A 27,030-nucleotide genomic window follows, 5' to 3' on the forward strand; every position below is an offset into this window, starting at 1 on the left:
CTACAAGTTTCACTGGTACACGGCCAAATCCTTATGATCCCATGCGCACTGCAGTCGTAATTGATGATGTCATGGGGCCAACGTTGGATTGCCTAGGGTCATCTGCTATGGAGTCCAATGTTCAGTAATGGGCACTGAACAGTGTACTCCCAGACACTTGCGCCTAGACCAGCATTGTAATCTGCCATCAGATCTGCCACAGTTCGCTGCCTAGCCAGCGTTACAGAGTGGGCGAGCCTCTGACCTCCACTTTCTGTGGTGGGGCATGGACATACGACACTTTGTCACCTACTTATGGTTTCACTGTCTTTCAACCACTTTCCATCGATGCTCACGATGGTAGCATACGAACAGTCGACATGCTTAGCTATTCCTGAGATGCTCATTGTGAGGTGTTGGACCGTAACAATCTGCCCTCTGTCAATGTGCTTTACGTCAGTGGAAATATCAGTGGAAATACCTCATTCAAAGCCTGTACAGTCCTAGGATGATTCGTCATTCGTCTCCGGCACTTATTAACTTGATTTACCACGTCACACACACACACAAAGCCACCAGGCGGGAGTGGATTTCCGTGATGAGTATAGGTCATAATGTTTTGGTTCATCAGTGTGTATTTAAGTGCTTTTGATGCCATGTTTTCCATTAAGCAAAGCGATGCAACGTTAAGTCTCTGGATTAGTATTGAGGAATAAGGTGGTTCAATTTCCAGTCTAGACATACAGATTTGGTTTTGTGAATCCAAGGCGTCTGATCTTATGCGGAATCTGCAGGTGTGATACATATTATGTTTATTGAATGTGGAGGGGGAGGGGAGAAAGGAAAGGGGAAGGGAAAGAACTATTGATGCCAGCTGCATCAGGACTTTACGCGAAATCAGCAGCGACAAGTGAAGATATGTGCCAGACCAGTATTCGAACTGGGGATCTCCTGCTTAGTAGGCACTTGCATTAACCACTACGCCTTGCGGATAGTTACCCACAAACTCCGACTTCATCACGTACCATTTTCGTCACTATTAAACAACGGATTCGAGAAAGGGGTAATTTCACAGACAGCAGACATGATCGTGTTGCTCCAAGGAGACGCGGCATACACGAATTGGAAGAGAGCTTATGGTAAACAACAGTGCTTGTAAAAATTTATGAAATTTTATTTTTATTTTTTTGGTTATTAATGCGTGTAAGTAACTGTTGTTCGGGTGTCAGTCACGTTCCTTTTCATGAGCGTGACCGACGCCCGAACAACAGAGACTTATATTCATCGCGAATAGAAAACAGTGCATTGATAATGGCTAGCCACTAGCCGAAATCTGGATTTAGGTAAAAAAATCTAAAAAAGGACGACTGATTGCTGCACTCTATAATTTATAAGCCACACAACAGTCGCTGAGTGCACCCACTTTCCGAATGGAAGGTAAACTGATGAACATCCGGTCTGTTCTTTTATATAGATAACAGACTAAAAGGAAATAGCATATAAATAAAAAAAGATAATAATCATATTTTTCCGGCCCAGAAACAGCGTGCCAAGTGCTATGTCCGCGGACCTAACCGAATCACGCGCGCCCTGCCGTAACACAGCCCGGCCGCACATGCGCGGTGGTCGGCCTTAGCTTCACGTCGCGGCCGCCGGAGGTTCATGGCGCTACCTCCGGCTGAAGATGTCGCGCCATTCAATAGTTTTTGCCTTCAGCTCCCTATATGGCCACAAGATATCACTGGAGCACAGACCTGACGCCACGGCCACTCGTTCTTGCTCGCTAGCTGTGTTAATATCGAAGTGTTATTGTATAGATATTTAATGACAACCTTGGGCTTAGAACTTAGTTACGATTTGGATTGCACTGTGGATTTATGAACTGTACTGTGAACTTAATTACGTAGCTACTTGCTATGAAAGCAAGAGACGGTGCCTCCTTCAGTGTGGAGAATAAAGATATGTAATCTTCCTGATCGCTGGCTTCTTACTTTGAGACTAATCTTTTCTCGGCCATCAGATCTTGCGTCACAGCCCGGTCACGTCCCGCTACCAATTACAACTTATGTCTGCCACTCCAGGCAGACATATTCGGAAGGACGACGGTTCAATCCCGCGTCCAGCCATCCTGATTTAGATTTTCCGTGATTTCCCTAAATCAGTCCAGGCAAATGCCGGGATGGTTCCTCTGAAAGGGCACGGCCGACTTCCTTCCCCATCCTTCCCTAATCCGATGAGACCGATGACCACGCTGTCTGGTCTCCTTCCCCAAACCAACCAACCAACCAACCAGGCAGACATAAAACCAAGCACGCGGCACGCCCGTGATGGCTGTTCGCAGTGCTCTGTAAACCCCGTGTCTTCACATCAACAAGTCAATTACGTCTATCTGTGAAGGTCATCATCGTGCCCTATAAGCTTAACAGTCTCCCGACTTTTATTCACCTCAAACTTTTCTGTAATATCGATTCAGAGTTGGTTGTTTACTGCTATCCACAAGTTCTGGTATTCGCACGATCTGCGCTTCGTGAATTACCGTCACTCGTGAACCAAGTCTATGAGTAACTGAAGCAGGCCTCCATTGGCCGTAACAACAAACTTTTGTATTTGGCCTCAGAGTCGCTTCAAGATGATCCTACTATCCTGGCAAAAATGACAAAGCTGCGCCCTTCCCCCACCCCTTACCCTATTAAACTACCTTTTTCTACACTTTTTTACACAGATTTATCAAATTACACAGTTTTGCCAGAAGGTTTGATTAACATGAAACATTACTGAAAAATATTACTTAAACGAACTTTACTGATGAAAAAAATTGCACACAATAAAGTAAATGCATCATTGTGTTAAATAAGTTACAAAATGTGTAACCTTTCTAAAAAAACTGAACGTAAAACAAAATCTATATCTGCTGTTTATGGCAACTACTATACAATGTCGCAAACAGGCACGACTTCCAGGCCCAATGGACCGAGCGCTGTGGTGAAGTGGTTAGCACACTAGACTGGCATTCGGGAGGACGACCGTGCAAACCCGAGTCCGGTCATCCTGATTTATGTTTTCCGTGATTTCCCTAAATCGTTTCAGGTTCCTTTGAAAGAGCACAGCCGATTTCCGTCCACATCCTTCCCTAATCCGATGGGACCGAAGACCTCGCATTTTCCTCTCCTCCCCCAAATCTACATCTACATCCATACTCCGCAAGCCACCTGACGGTGTGTGGCGGAGGGTACCTTGAGTACCTCTATCGGTTCTCCCTTCTATTCCAGTCTCGTATTGTTCGTGGAAAGGATTGTCGGTATGCTTCTGTGTGGGCTCTAATCTCTCTGATTTTATCCTCATGGTCTCTTCGCGAGATATACGTAGGAGGGACCAATATACTGCTTGACTCTTCGGTGAAGGTATGTTCTCGAAACTTTAACAAAAGCCCGTACCGAGCTACTGAGCGTCTCTCCTGCAGAGTTTTCCACTGGAGTTTATCTATCATCTCCGTAACGCTTTCGCGAATACTAAATGATCCTGTAACGAAGCGCGCTGCTCTCCGTTGGATTTTCTCTATCTCTTCTATCAACCCTATCTGGTACGGATCCCACACTGCCGAGCAGTAGTCAAGGAGTGGGCGAACAAGCGTACTGTAACCTACTTCCTTTGTTTTCGGATTGCATTTCCTTAGGATTCTTCCAATGAACCTCAGTCTGGCATCTGCTTTACCGACGATCAAGTTTATATGATCATTCCATTTTAAATCATTCCTAATGCGTACTCCCAGATAATTTATGGAATCAACTGCTTCCAGTTGCTAACCTGCTATTCTGTAGCTAAATGATAAGGGATCTATCTTTCTACGTATTCGCAGCACATTACGCTTGTCTACATTGAGATTGAATTGCCATTCCCTGCACCATGCGTCAATTCACTGCAGATCCTTCTGCATTTCAGTACAATTTTCCGTTGTTACAACCTCTCGATACACCACAGCATCATCTGCAAAAAGCCTCAGTGAACTTCCGATGTCATCCACAATGTCATTTATGTATATTGTGAATAGCAACGGTCCTATGACACTCCCCTGCGACACACCTGAAATCACTCTTACTTCGGAAGACTTCTCTCCATTGAGAATGACATGTTGCGTTCTGTTATCTAGGAACTCTTCAATCCAATCACACAATTGGTCTGATAGCCCATATGCTCTTACTTTGTTCATTAAACGGCTGTGGGGAACTGTATCGAACGCCTTGCGGAAGTCAAGATACACGGCATCTACCTGTGAACCCGTGTCTATGGCCGTCTGAGTCTCGTGGACGAATAGCGCGAGCTGGGTTTCACACGACCGTCTTTTTCGAAACCCATGCTGATTCCTACAGAGTAGATTTCTAGTCTCCAGAAAAGTCATTGTACTCGAACATAATACGTGTTCCAAAATTCTACAACTGATCGACGTTAGAGATATAGGTGTATAGTTCTGCACATCTGTTCGACGTCCCTTCTTGAAAACGGGGATGACCTGTGCCCTTTTCCAATCCTTTGGAACGCTACGCTCTTCTAGAGACCTACGGTACACCGCTGCAAAAAGGGGGCAAGTTCCTTCGCGTACTCTGTGTAAAATCGAACTGGTATCCCATCAGGACCAGCGGCCTTTCCTCTTAAGAGCGATTTTAATTGTTTCTCTATTCCTCTGTCGTCTGTTTCAACATCTACCATTTTGTCATCTGTGCGACAATCTAGAGAAGGAACTACAGTGCAGTCTTCCTCTGTGAAACAGCTTTGGAAAAAGACATTTAGTATTTCGGCCTTTCGTCTGTCATCCTCTGTTTCAGTACCATTTTGGTCACAGAGTGTCTGGACATTTTGTTTTGATCCACCTACCGCTTTGACATAAGACCAAAATTTCTTAGGATTTTCTGCCAAGTCAGTATATAGAACTTTACTTTCGAATTCATTGAACGCCTCTCGCATAGCCCTCCTCACACTACATTTCGCTTCGCGTAATTTTTGTTTGTATGCAAGGCTTTGGCTATGTTTATGTTTGCTGTGAAGTTCCCTTTGCTTCCGCAGCAGTTTTATAACTCGGTTGTTGTACCACGGTGGCTCTTTTCCATCTCTTACGATCTTGCTTGGCACATACTCATCTAACGCATATTGTACGATGGTTTTGAACTTTGTCCACTGATCCTTAGCACTATCTGTACTTGAGACAAAACTTTTGTGTTGAGCCGTCAGGTACTCTGTAATCTGCTTTTTGTCACTTTTGCTAAACAGAAAAATCTTCCTACCTTTTTTAATATTTCTATTTACGTCTGAAATCATCGATGCAGTAACCGCTTTATGATCGCTGATTTCCTGTTCTGCGTTAACTGTTTCAAATAGTTCGGGTCTGTTTGTCACCAGAAGGTCTAATATGTTATCGCCACGAGTCGGTTCTCTGTTTAACTGCTCAAGTTAAAGGAAATGAGCGTGGGCCCGGATGATATCCTCGTCAGTTTTGACGTTGTGTCGTTATTTACCATGATTCCGGTAAACGAAGCTATCTTATGCATAGCGGATATTTTTCCTACCGATATTGTGGCATTATTCCGACACTGCCTCACCACAACCTACTTTCAATACAATGATAACTTTTATGAACAGATTGACGGGGTGGCTATGGGCAGTCCTCTCAGTCCTGCTGTGGCTAACTTATTTATGGAGACTTTTGAACAACGGGCGTTGCAGACTGCCAGTAAGAGACCAGCCAGATGGTATCGCTACGTCGATGACACGTTCGTAGTATGGACACACGAAGCAGAGGAGTTGGATGCCTTCCTAACACATTTAAACAGCATTAATCCGAAAATCCAATTCACTATGGAGACGGAAAGGAATGGGCAATTGAACTTCCTGAATGTGTCTGTGATTAAACGACGGGACGGAACGTTGGGTCATAAGGTTCATAGAAAGCCCACACATACTGATCGTTATCTACACAAAGAATCAAACCACCACCCTAGACAAAAAAGAGGTGTAATGAAAACCTTGGTAGACAGGGCGTACAAACTTTGTGAACCTGTTTATTTAAAAGATGAGATTGAACATCTACGGTCAACGTTCGTGAAGAATGGCTATTCTAGCAAGGATATAGATCGAGCACTTCGCTCTAGGCAGAGAATCAGGAGTAACGACGAACAACAGTCGTCCAAGGGCAAAGTTTTTCTTCCGTTCATTAGTAAGATCACAGACCGCATTGGGAAAGTTTTAGGCAAGTATGGGGTGGAAACTATTTTCAGACCCACCAGAAAAATAAAAGAATTTTTAAGGTCGGCAAAAGATGCACGAGACCCTTTGGACAGGTTTACATCGGCACCACAAAGAGAAGTGTGAACACCCGTCTTGTTGAACATAAGAGGAATTGCCGCCTGGGTCACACGGATAAATCGGCCGTAGCGGAACATGTTTACCAGGAAGGTGATCATGAAATAAAATTCAGCGAGACGAACGTCATATCAAAAACCTCACATTATTACGCACGCTTGTATAGAGAGGCTATCGAGATTGATAAACATCGTAATAATTTTAACAGGAAAGACGAAGGTGTTAAACTGGATAAAATTTGGATGTCAGCGTTGCACCGCAAGCGTGACGATCGATTACTTTCAATCGAGAATGTTGGCATTACCAGAGACAATCTCATAGCCGACGCCACGTGATCGACTGTGGCGCCCTCTGTACTGCCTATATAAACAGCGCTTCGTCGAGTTCTCTTCGCAGTTCGCCGCTTTACCTCCGAGGATGTCTCCCGCAGTCGGAGACGAAACGTCAGGAGAGAGTTTTATACTTCGACCACGGCCTATCAGCCCGGAAGTTTTAAGTGAAGAAAAATGCTCAAGGTAGTTTTCAGATAAAGCACTTAAAAAAATTTCACTGGATTCTTTGTCCCTGCCACCCGTTATGAACGTTTGAGTATCCCAGTCTATATCCGGCAAATTAAAATCTCCACCCAGATCTATAACATGGTGGGGAAATCTACTCGAAATATGTTCCGAATTATCCTACAGGTGCTCAGCCACAACAGCTGCTGAGCCAGGGGGCCCATAGAGACATCCAATTACCATGTCTGAGCCTGCTTTAACCGTGACCTTCACCCAAATTATTTCACATCTCGGATCTCCGTCAATTTCCTTCGATACTATTGCACTTCTTATCGCTATAAACACGCCTCCCCCTTCACTGTCCAGCCTGTCTCTGCGGTATACATTCCAATCTGAGTTTAGGATTTCATTACTGTTTACGTCTGGTTTCAGCCAACTTTCTGTCCCTAGTACTATATGGGCATTGCGACCGTTTATTAATGAGAGCAGTTCTGGGACCTTTCTATAGACGCTCCTGCAGTTTACTATTAGCACATTAATATTGTTATTCCCTGTTGCATTTTGCCTACTGCTACCTTGCCGCGTCTCAGGAGGTGTCTTGTTGGGCCTAGGGAGGGAATTCTCTAACCAAAAAAACCCACATGTGCACTCCACACGTACTCCGCTGCCCTTGTAGCCGCTTCCGGCGTGTAGTGCACGCCTGACCTATTCAGGGGGACCCTACATTTCTCCACCCAATAGCGGAGGTCGAGAAATTTGCACCCCAGATCTCCACAGAATCGTTTGAGCCTCTGGTTTAAGCCTTCTACTCGGCTCCAAACCAGAGGACCGCATCGGTTCTGGGAACGACACTACAAATAGTTAGCTCAGATTCCACCCCGCGAGCGAGGCTTTCCGCCTTCACCAACTCCGCCAACCGCCTGTACGAACTGAGGATGACCTCTGAACCCAGACGGCAGGAGTCATTGGTGCCGACATGAGCAACAGTTTGCAGTCGGGTGCACCCAGCGCTCTCTATCGCCGCCGGCAGGACCTCCTCCACATCTCGGATGAGACCCCCCGGCAAGCAGACAGAGTGAACACTGGCCTTCTTCCCCGACCTTTCCGCTGTTTCCCTAAGGGGCTCCATCACCCGCCTAACGTTGGAGCTCCCAATAACTAATAAACCCCTCCCCCCGTGTGTCTGCTCGGACCTTCCTGAAGGAGCGGCCTTATGTCCACTCACAGGCAGAGCGGGCGATGCCACACGGCCAGCCTCCACATTGGCCCTCCGCCTCGTGCGCCGCGAACGCCGCTGAACCCACCACTCCCCTTGGGGAGAGGGTGGCCAAACCGTGCCCGGTACTCGCGAAGATGTCTCGACAGCAGGGACAGTGGGTGAAGCATGTAACACCTGGGGTGTACCATGCGACGCACCAGACTCCCCACTGCCGCTACACTCCGAGGCAGCAGCCTGAAGACGACTGACCGCGGCCATCAACACGCTCAGCTGTTCGCGAACAGTGGCCAGCTCCTCCTGCGTCCGTACACAGCAGTCACACATCCTATCCATCCTAAGAAATCAATTTACAGTAGAGATTTAATCAACTTTTAACTAGACTGCTAATTCACTAAAGGCGGCTGATAGTTGACTAAACTGTGGTTGCTAGACAGTTCTTGTAGAGAACAATGAAAATAGCACTACCTGTCTCTGGTCTGTATTGAAAACAAACACTAGCACTACCGGCACTATGGTTGACTAAAGGGACTCTCTCTAACTGTATTCAAAACAAACACGAAATCTATGGAACACTATTACTTTTTTTTTTTTTTTTTTTTTGGTCATCAGTCTACTGCCGGGTTTGATGCGGCCCGCCACGAATTCCTTTCCTGAGCTAACCTCTTCATCTCAGAGTAGCACTTGCAACCTACGTCCTCAATTATTTGCTTGTCGTATTCCAATCTCTGTCTTCCTCTACAGTTTTTGCCCTCTACAGCTCCCTCTAGTACCATGGAAGTCATTCCCTCATGTCTTAGCATATGTCCTATCATCCTGTCCCTTCTCCTTATCAGTGTTTTCCACATATTCCTTTCCTCTCCGATTCTGCGTAGAACCTCCTCATTCCTTACCTTATCAGTCCACCTAATTTTCAACATTCGTCTATAGCACCACATATCAAATGCTTCGATTCTCTTCTGTTCCGGTTTTCCCACAGTCCATGTTTCACTACAATACAATGCTGTACTCTAGACGTACATCCTCAGAAATTTCTTCCTCAAATTAAGGCCGGTATTTGATATTAGTAGACTTCTCTTGGCCAGAAATGCCTTTTTTACCATAGCGAGTCTGCTTTTGATGTCCTCCTTGCTCCGTCCGTCATTGGTTATTTTACTGCCTAGGTAGCAGAATTCCTTAACTTCATTGACTTCGTGACCACCAATCCTGATGTTAGGTTTCTCGCTGTTCTCATTTCTACTACTTCTCATTACTTTCGTCTTTCTCCGATTTACTCTCAAACCATACTGTGCACTCATTAGACTGTTCATTCCGTTCAGCAGATCATTTAATTCTTCTTCACTTTCACTCAGGATAGCAATGGCATCTGCGAATCGTATCATTGATATCCTTTCACCTTGCATTTTAATTCCACTGCTGAACCTTTCTTTTATTTCCATCATTGCTTCCTCGATGTACAGATCGGAGAGTAGGGGTGAAAGGCTACAGCCTTGTCTTACACCCTTCTTAATACGAGCACTTCGTTCATGATTGTCCACTCTTATTATTCCCTCTTGGTTGTTGTACATATTGTATATGACCCGTCTCTCCCTATAGCTTACCCCGACTTTTTTCAGAATCTCGAACAGCTTGCACCATTTTATATTGTCGAACGCTTTTTCCAGGTCGACAAATCCTACGAAAGTGTCTTGATTTTTCTTTAGCCTTGCTTCCATTATTAGCCGTATCGTCAGAATTGCCTCTCTCGTCCCTTTGCTTTTCCTAAAGCCAAACTGATCTTCACCTAGCGCATTCTCAATTTTCTTTTCCATTCTTCTGTATATTATTCTTGTAAGCAGCTTCGATGCGTGAGCTGTTAAGCTGATTGTGCGATAATTCTCGCACGTATCAGCTCTTGCCGTCTTCGGAATTGTGTGGATGATGCCTTTCCGAAAGTCAGATGGTATATCGCCAGACTCATATATTCTACACACCAACGTGAATTGTCGTTTTGTTGCCACTTCCCCCAATGATTTTAGAAATTCTGATGGAATGTTATCTATCCCTTCTGCCTTATTTGACCGTAAGTCCTCCAAAGCTCTTTTAAATTCCGATTCTAATACTGGATCCCCTATCTCTTCTAAATCGACTCCTGTTTCTTCTTCTATCACATCAGACAAATCTTCACCCTCATAGAGGCTTTCAATATATTCTTTCCACCTATCTGCTCTCTCCTCTGCATTTAACAGTGGAATTCCCGTTGCACTCTTAATGTTACCACCGTTGCTTTTAATGTCACCAAAGGTTGTTTTGACTTTCCTGTATGCTGAGTATGTCCTTCCGACAATCATATCTTTTTCGATGTCTTCACATTTTTCCTGCAGCCATTTCGTCTTAGCTTCCCTGCACTTCCTATTTATTTCATTCCTCAGCGACTTGTATTTCTGTATTCCTGATTTTCCCGGAACATGTTTGTACTTCCTCCTTTCATCAATCAACTGAAGTATTTCTTCTGTTACCCATGGTTTCTTCGCAGCTACCTTCTTTGTACCTATGTTTTCCTTCCCAACTTCTGTGATGGCCCTTTTTAGAGATGTCCATTCCTCTTCAACTGTACTGCCTACTGCGCTATTCCTTATTGCTGTATCTACAGCGTTAGAGAACTTCAAACGTATCTCGTCATGCCTTAGTACTTCCGTATCCCACTTCTTTGCGTATTGATTCTTCCTGACTAATGTCTTGAACTTCAGCCTACTCTTCATCACTACTATATTGTGATCTGAGTCTATATCTGCTCCTCGCTACGCATTACAATCCAGTATCTGATTTCGGAATCTCTGTCTGACCATGATGTAATCTAATTGAAATCTTCCCGTATCTCCCGGCCTTTTCCAAGTATACCTCCTCCTCTTGTGATTCTTGAACAGGGTATTCGCAATTACTAGCTGAAACTTGTTACAGAACTCAATTAGTCTTTCTCCTCTTTCATTCCTTGTCCCAAGGCCATATTCTCCTGTAACCTTTTCTTCTACTCCTCCCCCTACAACTGCATTCCAGTCGCCCATGACTATTAGATTTTCGTCCCCCTTTACACACTACATTACCCTTTCAATATCCTCATACACTTTCTCTATCTGTTCATCTTCAGCTTGCGACGTCGGCATGTATACCTGAACTATCGTTGTCGGTGTTGGTCTGCTGTCGATTCTGATTAGAACAACCCGGTCACTGAACTGTTCACAGTAACACACCCTCTGCCCTACCTTCCTATTCATAACGAATCCTACACCTGTTATACCATTTTCTGCTGCTGTTGATATTACCCGATACTCATCTGACCAGAAATCCTTGTCTTGCTTCCACTTCACTTCACTGACCCCTACTATATGTAGATTGAGCCTTTGCATTTCCCTTTTCAGATTTTCTAGTTTCCCTACCACGTTCAAGCTTCTGACATTCCACGCCCCGACTCGTAGAACGTTATCCTTTCGTTGATTATTCAATCTTTTTCTCATGGTAACCTCCCTCTTGGCAGTCCCCTCCCGGAGATCCGAATGGGGGACTATTCCGGAATCTTTTGCCAATGGAGAGATCATCATGACACTTCTTCAATTACAGGCCACATGTCCTGTGGATACACGTTACTAGCACTCGACAATTAAAGCTTCCTAAAAGCAAAAACACACGGAAGAAGAAGTGACAAGTAAGAAAAATACAGTTAATACTTAAATTAAGGTAGCTCGCTGCACAGCAGACGTGAAGCAGACGGCAGTTACGACGACACTGACACTACTGGCACTAAGGCTGACTAAAGGGACTCTCTCTGACTGTATTGAAAACAAACACGAAATCTATGGAACACTATTACTAGCACTCGACAATTAAAGCTTCCTAAAAGCCAAACCAACCAACCGGGCAGAGTGAAACCAACTGTCCAGTGAGATTGAATACAAGGACTACATGGGTTAAGCGTTTAGGATAGTGATTAGCAAAGAAACTTACAATTTTTATTGCTTTTGCATGTGACACCATTCCAGTCCTGCTCGAGTAACAACGAAATACCTACCTTCAGTGTTCAAATGGTTCAAATGGCTCTGAGCACTATGGGACTTAACAGCTGAAGTCATCAGTCCCCAAGAACTTAGAACTACTTAAACCTAACTAACCTAGGTACATCACACACATCCATGCCCGAGACAGGATTCGAACCTGCGACCGTAGCGGTCGCGCGGTTCCAGACTGAAGCGCCTAGAACCGCTCAGCCACACGGCCGGCCACTTTCAGTGTTCTTAAACCAGATGTTTGAGCAAGGCAGCCGGTAACCAACTGCAGATTATACATTTTGTTGTGTATAGGAATTCTGCGTACTCGGTTCGCTAGACAAACAATCAAACAACTCGTATTAATGTGTTTCATTACAACAAAATTGCAATACTTAACTTTGCTAGATGGGGCACAATCAAAGGGCGACATACAAAATAATCAGTCTTTGCAGTGACTGCTGGTGTCTGACAAAAGTCTGTCCTGAACTGCTATCGAAGTGCCTATCGTTGAAGCTGCTGTCCAAGTGGGCTCCACCAATCGGGCGCGGCGCTTATGTGCTCTTCACCTAGGGACCGCTGCTGTTGCGTTGTCATCTTGGAAAGAACGTAGGTCAGTGTGCGATTGGATGACTTCTTCTCACAGCCTTTCCTTCCTGTCGTTCCTGATTGGCGTGCTGGCGCTTGACTTTATGCCGTAAGACATTTATTTACACAAGGGCTCAACTTGGAAATAAAGAGTGCATCTGTACACTGGGATGGCTAGCAACTCCGGAAATATGATTAGTCAGCCACATAAGTCTTAATCTTGAACTCTGTTTCATTAACATAGTATATCGTTCCAGCAGAAACTCGGGAACACCAGAAGTTCTGCCTCGAGTGCAAGTCTTCGGTCGGAATAAATCGCTAAATAATGGAAGCCTTCGGCCATACAGTATACTTGCTTCAGCATCAGGACGCCCGCTTTTGAGATCCTACTGTACCGAAGTGAATTAGTAGCAAGAGCTCGTTGTTGCTCATGAACGAGCTGTGTAGGCGGCCGCTTGCGACTGAAATGCACTACATGAATATACGAAGATGGTATCTGTTCTTTCGGACATATCCGAAAGAACAAATACCATCTGAGGTTAAGTCTAACTGGCCATTGACCTTCTTCTGTGCGGATGCACACGCATTGCCCGAACTCTTACGGGACTTGGTAACATTGTCTGCCGCGAGTAATGAGTGTAATGGGCAGGAGCACTACGAATGTAGTGTGTGGACATTAAGTTGGTAATGTGGGTCTCACGGGGAGCGTGCAAGGGATAAATCCCTGCAGTCACACTGTCCTCTGTCTCCTTGGTGGCTCAGAAATTGACAAGAAGGCTGGGATAATGTGTTAGTCTTCCCATTCAGAATTTAATAATTGTTTGTGCTTGAACTAATTTGTTGATTTTTTTTTGCAGGTGACAATAAATGATGATTTGATTAAAGGTTGTTGATTTTCATGAAAATACCGAATCTGACAATAAAAAAAAGATGGATAGAGATCCCGGGTTCGAGTTCCCGTTGATGTATATCAACGCCTGTCAGCAGCTTAGGGTCTTGATTTAATTATTATTTCATTCAAATCACTGTTGTCACATAAACCATGTTAGGGACAGGCATCTATTCGTTAGAAGATTTATAATGTTACTTGTACGAAATGACGCTGTGAGAAACGTGTGCGTTAACAGTCGCGGGCTGGACCGACAGGTGTGGCCGAGCGGTTCTAGGCGCTTCAGTCCGGAACAGCGCTACTGCTACGGTCGCAGTTTCGAATCCTGCCTCGGGCATGGATGTGTGTGATGTCCTTAAGTTAGTTATGTTTAAGTACACTACTGGCCATTAAAATTGCTACACCACGAAGATGACGTGCTACAGACGCGAAATTTAACCGGCGGGAAGAAGATGCTGTGATATGCAAATGATTAGCTTTTCAGAGCATTCACTCATGGTTAGCGCCGGTGACGACGCGTACAACGTGCCTGGTGAAACGTTGTGATGCCTCGTTTAAGGAGGAGAAATGCGTACCATCACGTTTCCGACTTTGATAAAGGTCGGATTGTAGCCTGTCGCGATTGCGGTTTATCGTATCGCAACATTGCTGCTCGCGTTGGTCGAGATGCAATGACTGTTAGCAGAATATGGAATCGGTGGGTTCAGGAGGGTAATACGGAACGCCGTGCTGGATCCCAACAGCCTCGTATCACTAGCTGTCGAGATGACAGGCATCTTATCCGCATGGCTGTATCAGATCGTGCAGGCACGTCTCGATCCCTGAGTCAACAGATGAGGACGTTTGCAAGACACCAGCCATCTGCACGAACAGTTCGACGACGTTTGCAGCAGCATGGACTATCAGCTCGGAGACCATGGCTGCGGTTACCCTTGACGCTGCATCACAGACAGGAGCGCCTGCGATGGTGTACTCAACGGCGAACCTGAGTGCACGAATATCAAAACGTCATTTTTTCGGATGAATCCAGGTTCTGCTTGCAGCATCATGATGGTCGCATCCGTGTTTGGTGACATCGTGGTTAACGTACATTGGAAGCGTGTATTCGTTATCGCCATACTGGCGTATCACGCGGCGTGATGGTATAGGGTGCCATTGGTTACACGTCTCGGTCACCTCTTGTTCGCATTGACGGCACTTTGAACAGTGGACGTTACATTTCAGATGTGTTACGACCCGTGCCTCTACCCTTCATTCAGTCCCTGCGAAACCCTACATTTCAGCAGGATAATGCACGACCGCATGTCGCAGATCCTGTACGGGCCTTTCTGGATACAGAAAATGTTCGACTGCTGCCCTGGCCAGCACATTCTCCAGATCTCTCACCCATTGAAAACGTCTGGTCAATGGTGGTCAAGCAACTGGCTCGTCACCATACGCCAATCACTACTCTTGATGAACTGTGGTATCGTGTTGAAGCTGCATCGGCAGCTGTACCTGTACGAGCCATCCAAGCTCTGTTTGACTCAATGCCCAGGCCAGAGGTGGTTGTTCTGGGTACTGATTTCTCAGGATCTATGCACCCAAATTGCGTGAAAACGTAATCACATGTCAGTTGTAGTATAATATATTTGTCCAATGATTACCCGTTTATCATCTGCATTTCTTATTGGTGTAGCAATTTTAATGGCCAGTAGTGTAGTTCTAAGTCTAGGGGACTGATGACCTCAGATGTTAAGTCCCATAGTGCTTAGAGTCAGTCGCGGGCTAAGGGAAAGGCTCCTTATCACTAAACAGAGAGGAGGATAATGCCACTGTCTCTCCCGGTTGTCAGTTAAGCTGACTGTATTTTGTATCTTTATCTTCAGGTGAATTCCCTCCCCTCCCCCCCCCCCCCCCCACACACACACTTTTCTTGTGTTTGCGGCTCTCTCGTCGCGCCCTCGGTGCGTCCTTGAGAGCACGGTACCACAGCTGGCGTGTCGTTAGCAGCAAGGAGCGACTCTGGCCCTGAAGCCTCCTACCTGTGGCCGCGACATGGCGCGCAGCAGCGTCTGTCGCTGCTCGTCGAGGATGGCGGCGACGCGCCCCCTGGCGGCGGAGCCCGCGTCGCTGTCTGTGAGCAGCTGCAGCACGGAGAGGTCCCCGCCGCGCGAGCACGCCAGCTCCACCGGGTCGGCGACGCCGGAGTACGTGCTGGGCGGCGTCGCCAGCACCGCCACCACCGACGACAGCGGGCCCTCGTCGCCGCTCGCCGACCACATCTCCTCTGACGCCGTCAGCGCTGCGCTGTCGCCTGACAAATTTACTAACACCCCGACAGTGATTACAACACTCTGCCAGGTATTACGACGGTCATTCAATAATTAAAGAGACAAATTGGCCTGGTGAAAATAGAGGTTTTTTTTGTTTTTGTTTTTTTGTTTTTTTTTTTTGCAAAACAATACTTTTTCTTCATTAAGTAAAACTTCCGGGCGGAATTTCCGTGGTCCATATACAGGGTGTTCCAAAAAGTTATGGCCAAACTTTCAGGAAACATTCCTCACACACAAAGAAAGAAAATATGTTATGTGGACATGTGTCCGGAAACACTTACTTTACATGTCAGAGCTCATTTTATTGCTTCTCCTCAAATCACATTAATCATGGAATGGAAACACACAGCAACAGAACGTACCAGCGTGTCTTCAAACACTTTGTTACAGGAAATGTTCAAAATGTCCTCCATTAGCGAGGATACATGCATCCACCCTCCGTCGCATGGAATCCCTGATGCGCAGGTGCAGCCCTGGAGAATGGCGTATTGTATCATTGCCGTCCACAATACAAGCACGAAGAGTCTCTACATTTGGTACCGGGGTTGCGTAGACAAGAGCTTTCATATGCCCCCATAAATGAAAGTCAAGAGGGTTGAGGTCAGGATAGCGTGGAGGCCATGGAATTGGTCTGCCTCTACCAATCCATCGGTCACCGAATCCGTTGTTGAGAAGCGAACGAACTTTTCGACTGAAATGTGCAGGAGCTCCATCGTGCATGAACCACATGTTGTGTCGTACTTGTAAAGGCACATGTTCTAGCAGCACAGGTAGAGTATCCCGTGTGAAATCATGATAAGGTGCTCCACTGAGCGTAGGTGGAAGAACATGGGGCCCAATCGAGACATCACCAACAATGCCTGCCCAAACGTTCACAGAAAATCTGTGTTGATGACGTGATTGCACAATTGCGTGCGGATTCTCGTCAGCCCACACATGTTGATTGTGAAAATTTACAATTTGATCACGTTGGAATGAAGCCTCATCCGTAAAGAGAACATTTGCACTGAAATGAGGATTGACACATTGTTTGTTGAACCATTCGCAGAAGTGTACCTGTGGAGGCCAATCAGCTGCTGATAGTGCCTGCACACGCTGTATATGGTACGGAAACAACTGGTTCTCCCGTAGCACTCTCCATACAGTGACGTAGTCAACGTTACCTTGTACAGCAGCAACTTCTCTGACGCTGACATTAGGGTTATCGTCAACTGCACGAAGATTGCCTCGTCCATTGCAGGTGTCTTCGTCGTTCTAGGTCTTCCCCAGTCGCGAGTCATAGGCTGGAATGTTCCGTGCCCCCTAAGATGCCGATCAATTGCTTCGAACGTCTTCCTGTCGGGACACCTTCGTTCTGGAAATCTGTCTCGATACAAACGTACCGCGTCACGGCTATTGCCCCGTGCTAATCCATACATCAAATGGGCATCTGCCAACTCCGCATTTGTAAACGTTGCACTGACTGCAAAACCACGTTCGTGATGAACACTAACCTGTTGATGCTACGTACTGATGTGATTGATGCTAGTACTGTAGAGCAATGAGTCGCACGTCAACACAAGCACCTAAGTCAACATTACCTTCCTTCAATTGTGTAAACTGGCGGTGAATCGAGGAAGTACAGTACATACTGACGAAACTTAAATGAGCTCTAACATGGAAATTAAGCGTTTCCTGACACATGTCCACATAACATCTTTTCTTTCTTTGTGTGTGAGGAATGTTTCCTGAAAGTTTGGCCGTACCTTTTTGTAACACCCTGCATAAAATTGCTGCTCCTTCCTGACGTTTCATTGCCTACTGCGGGCAACATCTTCTGAGGTGAGTCGGCGACTGGCTGCTAGGCGCTGGAGGTCCCGCTTATATAGAGCGCTTAGATGGCGCCACCACTCATCATGTGCTTTCGACTTTAAAACTATCTCTGGCTAGTGCCATCTCTCTCGATTACAGGTAATCGACAGTCACTTCATACGTACAGAGTCGACCGCTATATCTTGTCTAGTTTTAATCCTTCTTCTTTTTTATTAAAATTATTTTTGTGCTTGTAGATCTCTGTAGCTTCTCTATACATGCAGGTATAATAATGTGAGGTTCTAGCTATCATGTTTGTCTCACTATATTTTATTTCGTGATCACCGTCTTTGAAAACGTGTTCCGCTACTCTGTACCATTGAAGTGACTATCGATTACCTATAACTGAGAGAGATGACACTAGCCAGAGATAGTTTTAAAGTCGAAAGCACGTGATGAGTGGTGGCGCCATCTGCACTTGTTCCAACGGGCTACAAGCTTTTTTATTCCGGCTGCAGAGAACTCTATATCTTGATGTTTGAACCAATGTTAAACGAACTATTTCACGTCCTCGTTGTCCTGGAACCTCTTCCCACGTAATGCCTTCTTCAGTCCAACAAACAAATGGAAGTCACTAGGTACTAAATCAGTACTGTAAGGGGGATGGGGCAATACTTCCCAGCCCATTTTGTCGATGGTTTCACGAGTTGGTTGAGCAATAAGTGGACGTGCGTTGTCTTGCTAAAGAATCACACCTCTCCTCTGAGATCCATGACGTCTATCTCTCATGGCTGGCTTCACCTACACTCATGCTCATAAATTAAGGATAATTGCAAAATATGATGCCACACAACGTGGCACTACACAAAGCTGGCGCTAATAGCATAGGCACATAGGGAACACAAACGACACAGATCTGTAAGTCCACGGTGTTGGTGATAAGTTGAGAAAACCGTCCCGAAACACATGTGCTACAAAACTCCACTGTTTCTTGCACATGTACCCCAACATCAGTATGGAATATGATCACCATACACACGAACACAGGCCTCACAACAGGCGGTCGAGCAGCTGCTGGGAAATAGCCTCCCATTCTTGCACCAGTGCCTGTCGGAGCTCCTGAAGTATCATAGGAGTTTGAAGACGTCCAGCGATACGTAGACCGAGATCATCCCAGACGTGCTCGATGGGGTTTAGGTCCGGAGAACAGGCAGGCCACTCCGGTTTAGGTCCGGAGAACAGGCAGGCCACTCCATTCCCCTGATATCTTCTGTTTCAAGGTACTCCTCCACGATGGTAGCTCGGTTGGGCCGTGTGTTATCATCCATCAGGAGGAAGGTTGGATCCACTGCACCCCTGAAAAGGCGGACACACTGGTGCAAAATGACGTACCAACAAACCTGACCTGTTACAGTTCCTCTGTCAAAGAGATGCAGGGGTGTACTTGCACCAATCATAATACCACCCCACACCATCACCTCCATACGGGTCCCTTTCAAGGACATTAAGGGATTGGTATCTGGTTCCCGGTTCACGCCAGATGAAAACCCGGCGAGAATCACTGTTCCGTGAACATAACCTGGGACCACTGTTCTACTGACCATGTACTGTGTTCTTGACGCGAGGCTTTACGGGCTACCGTGGGGGTCAGTGGAATGCATCTTGCAGGTCTCCCAGCAAATAAACTATGTCTGTTCAGTCGTGTCTGGAGACAACTGTTCCAGTGGCTGCAGTAAGGTCACGAGCAAGGCTACCTGCAGTACTCCGTGGCCGTCTGCGGGCACTGATGGTGAGATATCGGTCTTCTTGTGGTGTTGTACTCTGTGGACGTCCCGTACTGTAGCGACTGGACACGTTTACTGTCTGCTAGAATCGTTACCATAATCTTGAGATCACACTTTGTCGCACACGGAGGGCCCTTGCTACGACCTGCTGTGTTTGAGCAGCCTTTAGTCGCCCTAGTATTCTACCGCTCATAATGTAATCAATATGTGTTCTTTGAGCCATTTTCAACACATAGTCACCATTAGCACGTCTGAAACCGTCTGCACACTTACTCACTGCACCGAACTCTGACATTCACCAACACACCTCTGCTTATGTGGACTGCTGCCAGCGCCACCGTGCGACGACCGCAGGTCAAATACACCGCATGGTCATACCCTGAGGTGATTTAAACCCGCAAACTGCCTACCAGAGCGTCGTTTCACTAAGTATCAGCATTATCCTTAATTTACGAGCATGAGTACAGATTAAAAGCAAATCCGAGTAGTATTGGCTGTTAATTGTACGCTGCTCTTCGAGATAATCACTCTATGCTTTGTCGTTTTGATTCTGGTTCATAACAGTGAACCCAAGTTTCATCACAAGTTAAAATTTTGTTGAGCAAGTGCTCAGCTTTTCTTTCATAACGTTCCTTTAACTCTGTGCACACTCTCAACCTTTTTTCCTTGTGCAGCCGCGTCAACTCCTTTAGGACCCACTATGCACGTGTTTTGCGGTACTTCAGCTTGTTACAGATAACTCTATAAGCTGTACCAGTACTAAATTTAACCTTTTCAACTATCATTTCCACAGTCACACGGCGGTCGGCACGAATAATTTCATCAATTCGACTTTCAAGTGAGGGTGTTGAAACTGCGACTGGTCGGCCAGAACGGTGTTAGTCAGTCATTCAGTAGCCGCCATTTTTGAACTGCTCTACCCACTTGTAAAAATTTTTACGATCCGTAAAACCTTCACCATAAACTTTAGGCATTCTACAGTATATATTCACTGGTTTCTCGCCTTCAGCAAGTAAAAATCGAATAACAGAACGTTGTTCAACTGATGTGGTCGTTTCAAGCGGACTCGCCATTTTGAAATGTACTTTTTTGGTTGTAAACAAAACAATGTTGATACATCAGCTGATCAGGGCTCATCCCAGTGATGCCAACTAAAAGCCATAAAAGTACCAAACTTGCCCTACCCGCAGGTTTTTCCCCAGATTTTATCAGTGGGGACGATGGAAAGGCGGAGTCTACAAAGAAAAAGTAAACACAAGAGGAGAACTTATCGTTGGGATTATGAATAATGCTGCCCTTATGGAAGAACGCCAAGACGACGTAAGAACTGGATACAAGTTACATAGAATATTTTATTCGAAATAGTTTACATCAGTGGTCGTCAAACTGTTTTGCTCCTGAGCCAATACTGACATTGTGGGGCCACTCATGTACCGATCATATAATGAGTTGCTAACGTACATACATTAGTGTTATGAACCCCCAATAAACGATAAGTTGGCCGCCGAGCACTAAGTACTGATCGTTAAAAGTCGGCACCATTCGGAACACTTCGTGTCGATTGTTTTCTGTTTCATATTGCTGCCACCCTCAGCGACCCCAAAGCTGTGACACTGTATTTGGCTCATGAAGTGTTGGTGTGTTGTCTGTGTGGGCGGAAGATCAATTGATTAGTAACTAACTACTATACTTAAGTGCTTTATGCAAGATGAGACACGATCATAAATGTTTACCATATGTTTTAAATATCGTTTCCCTCCACTCACTACGTTGTATAACCTTAATTAATTTAATTTTCCTTGCTACAATTGAAGATACACGACCTAATTTACTTGGCTCACGGGTGAATTCGTCAACGTCAATTAAAATTAAGCACATTGTAACGGAACTGAAATGATGGTGGGCTGACAGTAATTTGGAGCACGCGCGTCGGAAACGGGCGCGCTGGTGTGAGACTGCCAGGGAGTGCACCCTGATGCCATCTATTGGCGAAACTGGGAATTAGCGCTGCCTGTCAGACAATGCACTAAGCTCTCGGAGTCAAATGTATTCTTTTTCTTGGTAATTATAAGTTATTACTGTATGATTTAATGTTATAAAGCGCTAGTAGTAAATTATTATGACTGGTATGAACTCCAGGGTAATAAATATAAATATTCTTAAATACTAAATGATTTCGGTGAAAAGGTGGTAGGGGAACGCCCCCACTCTTGGTGATACGAGTGTAGCTAGAGGTAGCTGGAGACACAGGGACTGAACAATGAAATGTCCTGGGGAGTGTTGACGTGATCGGACGTGCGTAACTGTGCTCACGCAAAAGTGATTGTGCAACAGCGAAGAGGCGAATATCGTCGCCGTTTGTGGAGTAGAACGCGACGAATGGTTGTCGAAACCGTCTTTATGCCACTGGGGCTGATTGTAAGAGTTCCTGCGCCCAGATTTTATGGCGGACGTGCAGTAGCTTATACGAGTGCTACAGCTCGTAGTTCCAGCCGCCATTAAGGGCATGAGGCGTGAAGAGCTGCGTTAGCCACATGCATCTCACCACCAGCACCGACACGTCTACCCAAGGCAAGACTGCTTGCAATTGTTAAGTCGAACTTTGTATACATGTAAAAGGAGAATACCAGTTTTCTTTTGTGCAAGTGCAGAAGACAGAATATAGTAATGAGTAAAATTACGACGCATGTTGTTCATTGTAAAGTGTAGTAACCTGAAACATAGTGTAGTGAAATCAGACTGAGGCCACCATCGCCTCTTTCATTTACAATTCTTTTGGGTGTAGAATACTTTAGCGTATAAGAATGTTGAAAAGAGCAATGGTCACACCAGAATGAGTCGCCTATTTATAGTTACTTAAATTTTTCTGAGTAACCTTTCAAGTAAAGTCACTTAACTAATTCTATATCAATTGTCCAAAGAGTAATATCCAAAATCATTAAATAAGTTGAAGGATAGAATTTTGTTAACCTAAGTTGCATAAGTTGTCTTGGTGGTAATTACCAAGCCAACGCACAGAAATTGAGAGAGTAATTGCTTTGTAGAATCACCTAGAATGATCAGAAATAGTAATATTCAGAATTAAGTTTAAATTCAACTCAAGCCGTTTCATTTTGAAACGAGCCAAAAAACTGATTTAGTCATTTGCTCCTTCAGAGCTGGCGACCGTAGTTATAAGTATTTTCAGGAGGATTCGACGGTAAGTCTGCTGCTCTCGTCGTGCTGATAGGATTATCCACTGCTGCTAGCAGTGGTGATTGGATACATAAGCTCACTACCAAGTTAAGTGGGTCAGGTAGGCAGTGTTACCGTGTGAACTGTAGGGCACTGTAGGCCGTGGATCGAACCCGTTCAATCATCACAGCTCTTTGGGAAATAGTCCGGTTAGGAGTGTACTTATCATTAGGTAAATACTGGCGAGTAACGGTCAAAAATGTATACGCAAGTGAATTTAGCAAGGTCCATGTAGCACCTAGTTAATGTGGTGCAATGGCGAGGGTAGGAGTGGAGTAAAAGTGAGTTGAGCTTGTGGCAGCTGTGCTGTCTTCAAAGATTAACAACGTGAATTCACTACTACCTCTTACCATTAGGACTGAGCTATTTACGGTTTAAATACGTAGCAGTAAGCGCAAAGGCGTGACAGCTACAAGTCCGTATTGGCTTTATACATACAGAATTAGGAAGCGGGTCATTCCGTCAGTGGAGGGGGTTAAAACAACCGAGTCAGTTGAGAACATACCCCATTTACTGATGGAAAGATTCGGCGGTTCGGTCGCAACATCTTAAAATAATACTGCCCCTGTCAGCATGTTTCTTTCTTACTGAGCAGGAAAACTACACACTGTTTACAAGTTCTCAACGTTAGTTGAAGTTTTTAGATTCGGCTGTTAGTTGCTACATGCATGTTATTGTCAAATACGGCTGAGAACCGTGGGCCGCAGTTAGACGACCGCTGGTCTCTACTTTCTCTCTCTTCAGTGTTCAACTCTGAGATGGGTTTGTAGCAGTACTTCATTTCCCCTCTTCAGGCTGCCTTCCTTTTCAACCCCCCGTATATAGTGCATGTCCGCAGCTCGTGGTCTTGCAGTAGCGTTCTCGCTTCCCTCACACGGGCTCCTGGGTTCGATTCCCGGCGGGGCCAGCTATTTTTCCTGTCTCGGGATGACTGAGTGTTGTTTTGTCGTTTTCATCATCATAATTCATCCCCATTACGGACGGAGGACGGTAATGGCAAAACTAGGACCATGCCTAGTACGGCAGTAGGAGTCTCCCGCATCGCCCCCTACGCTCCTCGGAGCGTGGGACCTCATCATCATCATATAGTGCACCCCACATCATTCATAATCTGCTGCGTGTACGGCATCATTGGCCGTCCTCGGCGATTTCTTCTGGTACTGTCACAGCGATGTTATTCTGTTTTAAAATGTGTCCTACGAGTTTGTATCTTCTCCTTTCGATGTGACTCTACAGAGACCCGGTTTCCTGCGCTCTTCTCAGAACCTCTTCATTGGTATCTCTGTCTCTCCAGCTGATCTTCAACATCCTTCTGCAGCATCACGTCTCCAAGTCTTCTACCCATCTTTTCTTTTGTTTTGGTATTGTCCAGGTTTCACACTCGAGCCGGCTGCGGTGGCCGAGCGGTTCTAGGGGCTTCAGTCCGGAAACGCGCGACTGCTACGGTTGCAGGTTCGAATCCTGTCTCGGTCATGGATGTGTGTGATGTCCTTAGGTTAGATAGGTTTAAGTAGTTCTAAGTTCTAGGGGACTGATGATCTCAAATGTTAAGTCCCATAGTGCTCAGAGCCATTTTTCACACCCGTATAGGGTCACACACCAAACAAATCCTTTCCTAATCCGATTTTTACGCCCAGACTGATGTTCTTGCTGGTGAGTAAGTTCTTTCTTAAATAAAATGGAATTTTGACCTTTTGTATTCGGCTCGCAATTTATTTCTCACTTATACCATTCACTGTAATCTTACTTCTTAAATAGGTTAATGCCTCTCTCATTTCTATCTCCTCTCTTATACAGGGTGTAAATTTAAAGTTGACAAACAAGAATAACTCCAAAAATAAGCTTCATACGAAAAAATGTGTAGAATCCTAAGTTGATTATTTTCGAGGGGGACATCTGCTGGTGCTAAAATTAGCCCGCCACCCCAGCCCCCTGGGGGTGGGACGAGAGGCAGCTTTAAAAGTTCAAATGGGAACCCCCATTTTTATTGCAGAATCAGATTCTACATAAAAACCTACGTAAATTTTGTGTTAAACATTTGTTTTTATTCTTGGTACTTGGCGCTGTAATTCAAGAAAATCCACGTTCTCATTTTTTGCGTGGAAAATGGTTGCGTATAAATAAAAAATACTTATTTACTTCGTAAATTTTGATTCGCTAAAACTAAAACTCTCCCTCTCTTCCCATAGGATGGGGCTTCGGTGAGAGGAATTAGAGTTTTACAAATGTTGATCCAAATATTAATTTTTTCCGTAGTCTCGGATAAGTTTTGTTTGTTTCGTGGTCATGAGGCCCCACAACTTTTAATTAACAAACAAATCATCTGACTAGCTAACTAACTAACCAAACTGAAGTAAATAAGTATTTTTTGTTTATCCGTAACCATTTTCCACGCAAAAATGAGAACATGGATTTTCTTGAATACAGCGCCAACTACCAAGAATAAAATCAAATGTTTAAGACAAAATGTGTGTGGGTTATTTTTTTTTTTTTGACTGATTCTGCAATAATAAATGGGGGTTCCCAAGCTTGCTTTTGGAGTTATTCTTGTTTGTCAACTTAAAATTTTCCATATTCTTCTTGGGTTGGGGGGGGGGGGGGGGGGGGAGAGAGAGCTGTACTGCATACCCTAACTTTAGTTTATCGCTTCTTTATTCTCATACCATATTAAGTAAAGAAAATCCTTTCCATTATGGTGAGAACCTCCTCTAGACCCTCTTTCGCCTCTGTGGTAACAGCAGCATCATCTGCACAACACATCACCTGGTCATTAATTTTGATCCCTGACTGAGCAGTTCCACAAACTTGGTGTATAGCTTTCTGGACGCAAGATTGAATATAAGAGGAAAAAGAGCACATCCTCGTCTCACGCCTTTTCTATACTATCACTTCCTAAAATATTTACCACTAGCTGTTGCCTGTAGCTATGCTCGCGTACCAGTAGTTTTGTTACGATGAGTGACGATGAATAAGTGAACTACTGTACCTGCAATAACATGCACTCCCCGCTCTCCCCCTTCCCAAGCTGTTCCACCCAACCCACGATGCGTCGACGTGCACAGCATCGCTGCGAGCAGTGCATACAAAGGGGCATGGACAGGACTGTGCACTACGCATCGTGCTATTCAAGTAGTGTGGAAGTATGGATTAAACACATCGAAGCTCGTACAAGCATTGTATTCATTACTTTGAATTGTATCACGTAGCACACATATCAAAGAGTATAAGCATTTCGACAAATATGACGTACGAGTAGTTCAAAATCCAAAGAGTAAACATTATCTCTGATTGGCATAATATTCTTCAGATCAGTAAGTATTTTTTACTACACACTTTCTCAAGTAGTCTGTGTTCTTCCTAAGGGTTCAAGCTGTCTCTTTACCAAATTTCACTGAAATCGGTTCTTTGGTTATTGGCTCTGGCTCTGAGAACTATGGGACTTAACATCTATGGTCATCAGTCCCCTAGAACTTAGAACTACTTAAACCTAACTAACCTAAGGACATCACACAACACCCAGTCATCACGAGGCAGAGAAAATCCCTGACCCCGCCGGGAATCGAACCCGGGACTTTGGTTATTAATAATAAATTTAAACTTCGTGCATGATGTGGCAGTTTTGTTGCCACAGCTCAGTGTTTATGACGTCGTATATACTGAACTAAGTGTCAAACAATTATATAATTTTGCACATGTGTTCAGTGTTATAATTGAACACTTTTTGCATAATGTGGTGGGAATACAGTTACTAGTTAAGAAATAATAAATTAAAGTGTGAGGCAGTTTCAGTGTATGTAGCGGGAAAGTCCAGTTAGCGATAAACGTTTTTCCTTTCGTCATTTTGTGGAAGATCTACGCGAGAAAAAGTTTCGTAAAGGATTGATGTTATGTGTAAGTTTATTGCAAGGCATTAAGTGCTCTCGTTCTCAAATAGTGGAAGAATAAAATCTAGGTATTCGCCTACACTTCTTTTTCATCCCCACCCTCATTCCTTTGATAGGTAAGTGGTTCTCACTCCCAAAGCTGTCCGCCCCGGTAGTGCTGACAAGGTAGCTCAGCGGGTTCGGTCGGAGAGCTGGTTGGCCTTTGCAATAAAAAAACTAAGTGGAAGGATCAACAAACGAACTTGAACGGATGTCATGTGACGTCCGCAACGACCAAACACAACGATCAACAGCGAACAAAATGTAGCTGAGTGGTCAGCGTGACGGATTGTCAATCCTTTAGGCCAGGGTTCGATTCCCGGCTGGGTCGGGGATTTTTCTCCGCCCAGAGGCTCGGTGTTGTGCTGTCATCATCATCCTATCATCCTCATCGACTGCAGGTCGCCGAAGTGGCGTCAAATTGAAAGACGGGCACCCGGCGAA

General features: G+C 45.0%; 1 protein-coding gene across 1 annotated transcript in view; it reads right to left on the reverse strand.

Moving 5' to 3' along the window:
* LOC124622861 (putative methyltransferase NSUN7) overlaps positions 1–27,030 on the reverse strand; it is a 160,939-nt gene that overhangs the window by 47,670 nt on the left and 86,239 nt on the right. Inside the window, exon 8 of the mRNA XM_047148655.1 lies at positions 15,564–15,847. Within this exon, the coding sequence (XP_047004611.1) occupies positions 15,564–15,847 (284 nt within the window). The remainder of the gene's footprint in view (positions 1–15,563; positions 15,848–27,030) is intronic.

This window comes from Schistocerca americana, chromosome 7 (genome assembly GCF_021461395.2).
Source record: "Schistocerca americana isolate TAMUIC-IGC-003095 chromosome 7, iqSchAmer2.1, whole genome shotgun sequence".
NCBI lineage: Eukaryota > Metazoa > Arthropoda > Insecta > Orthoptera > Acrididae > Schistocerca > Schistocerca americana.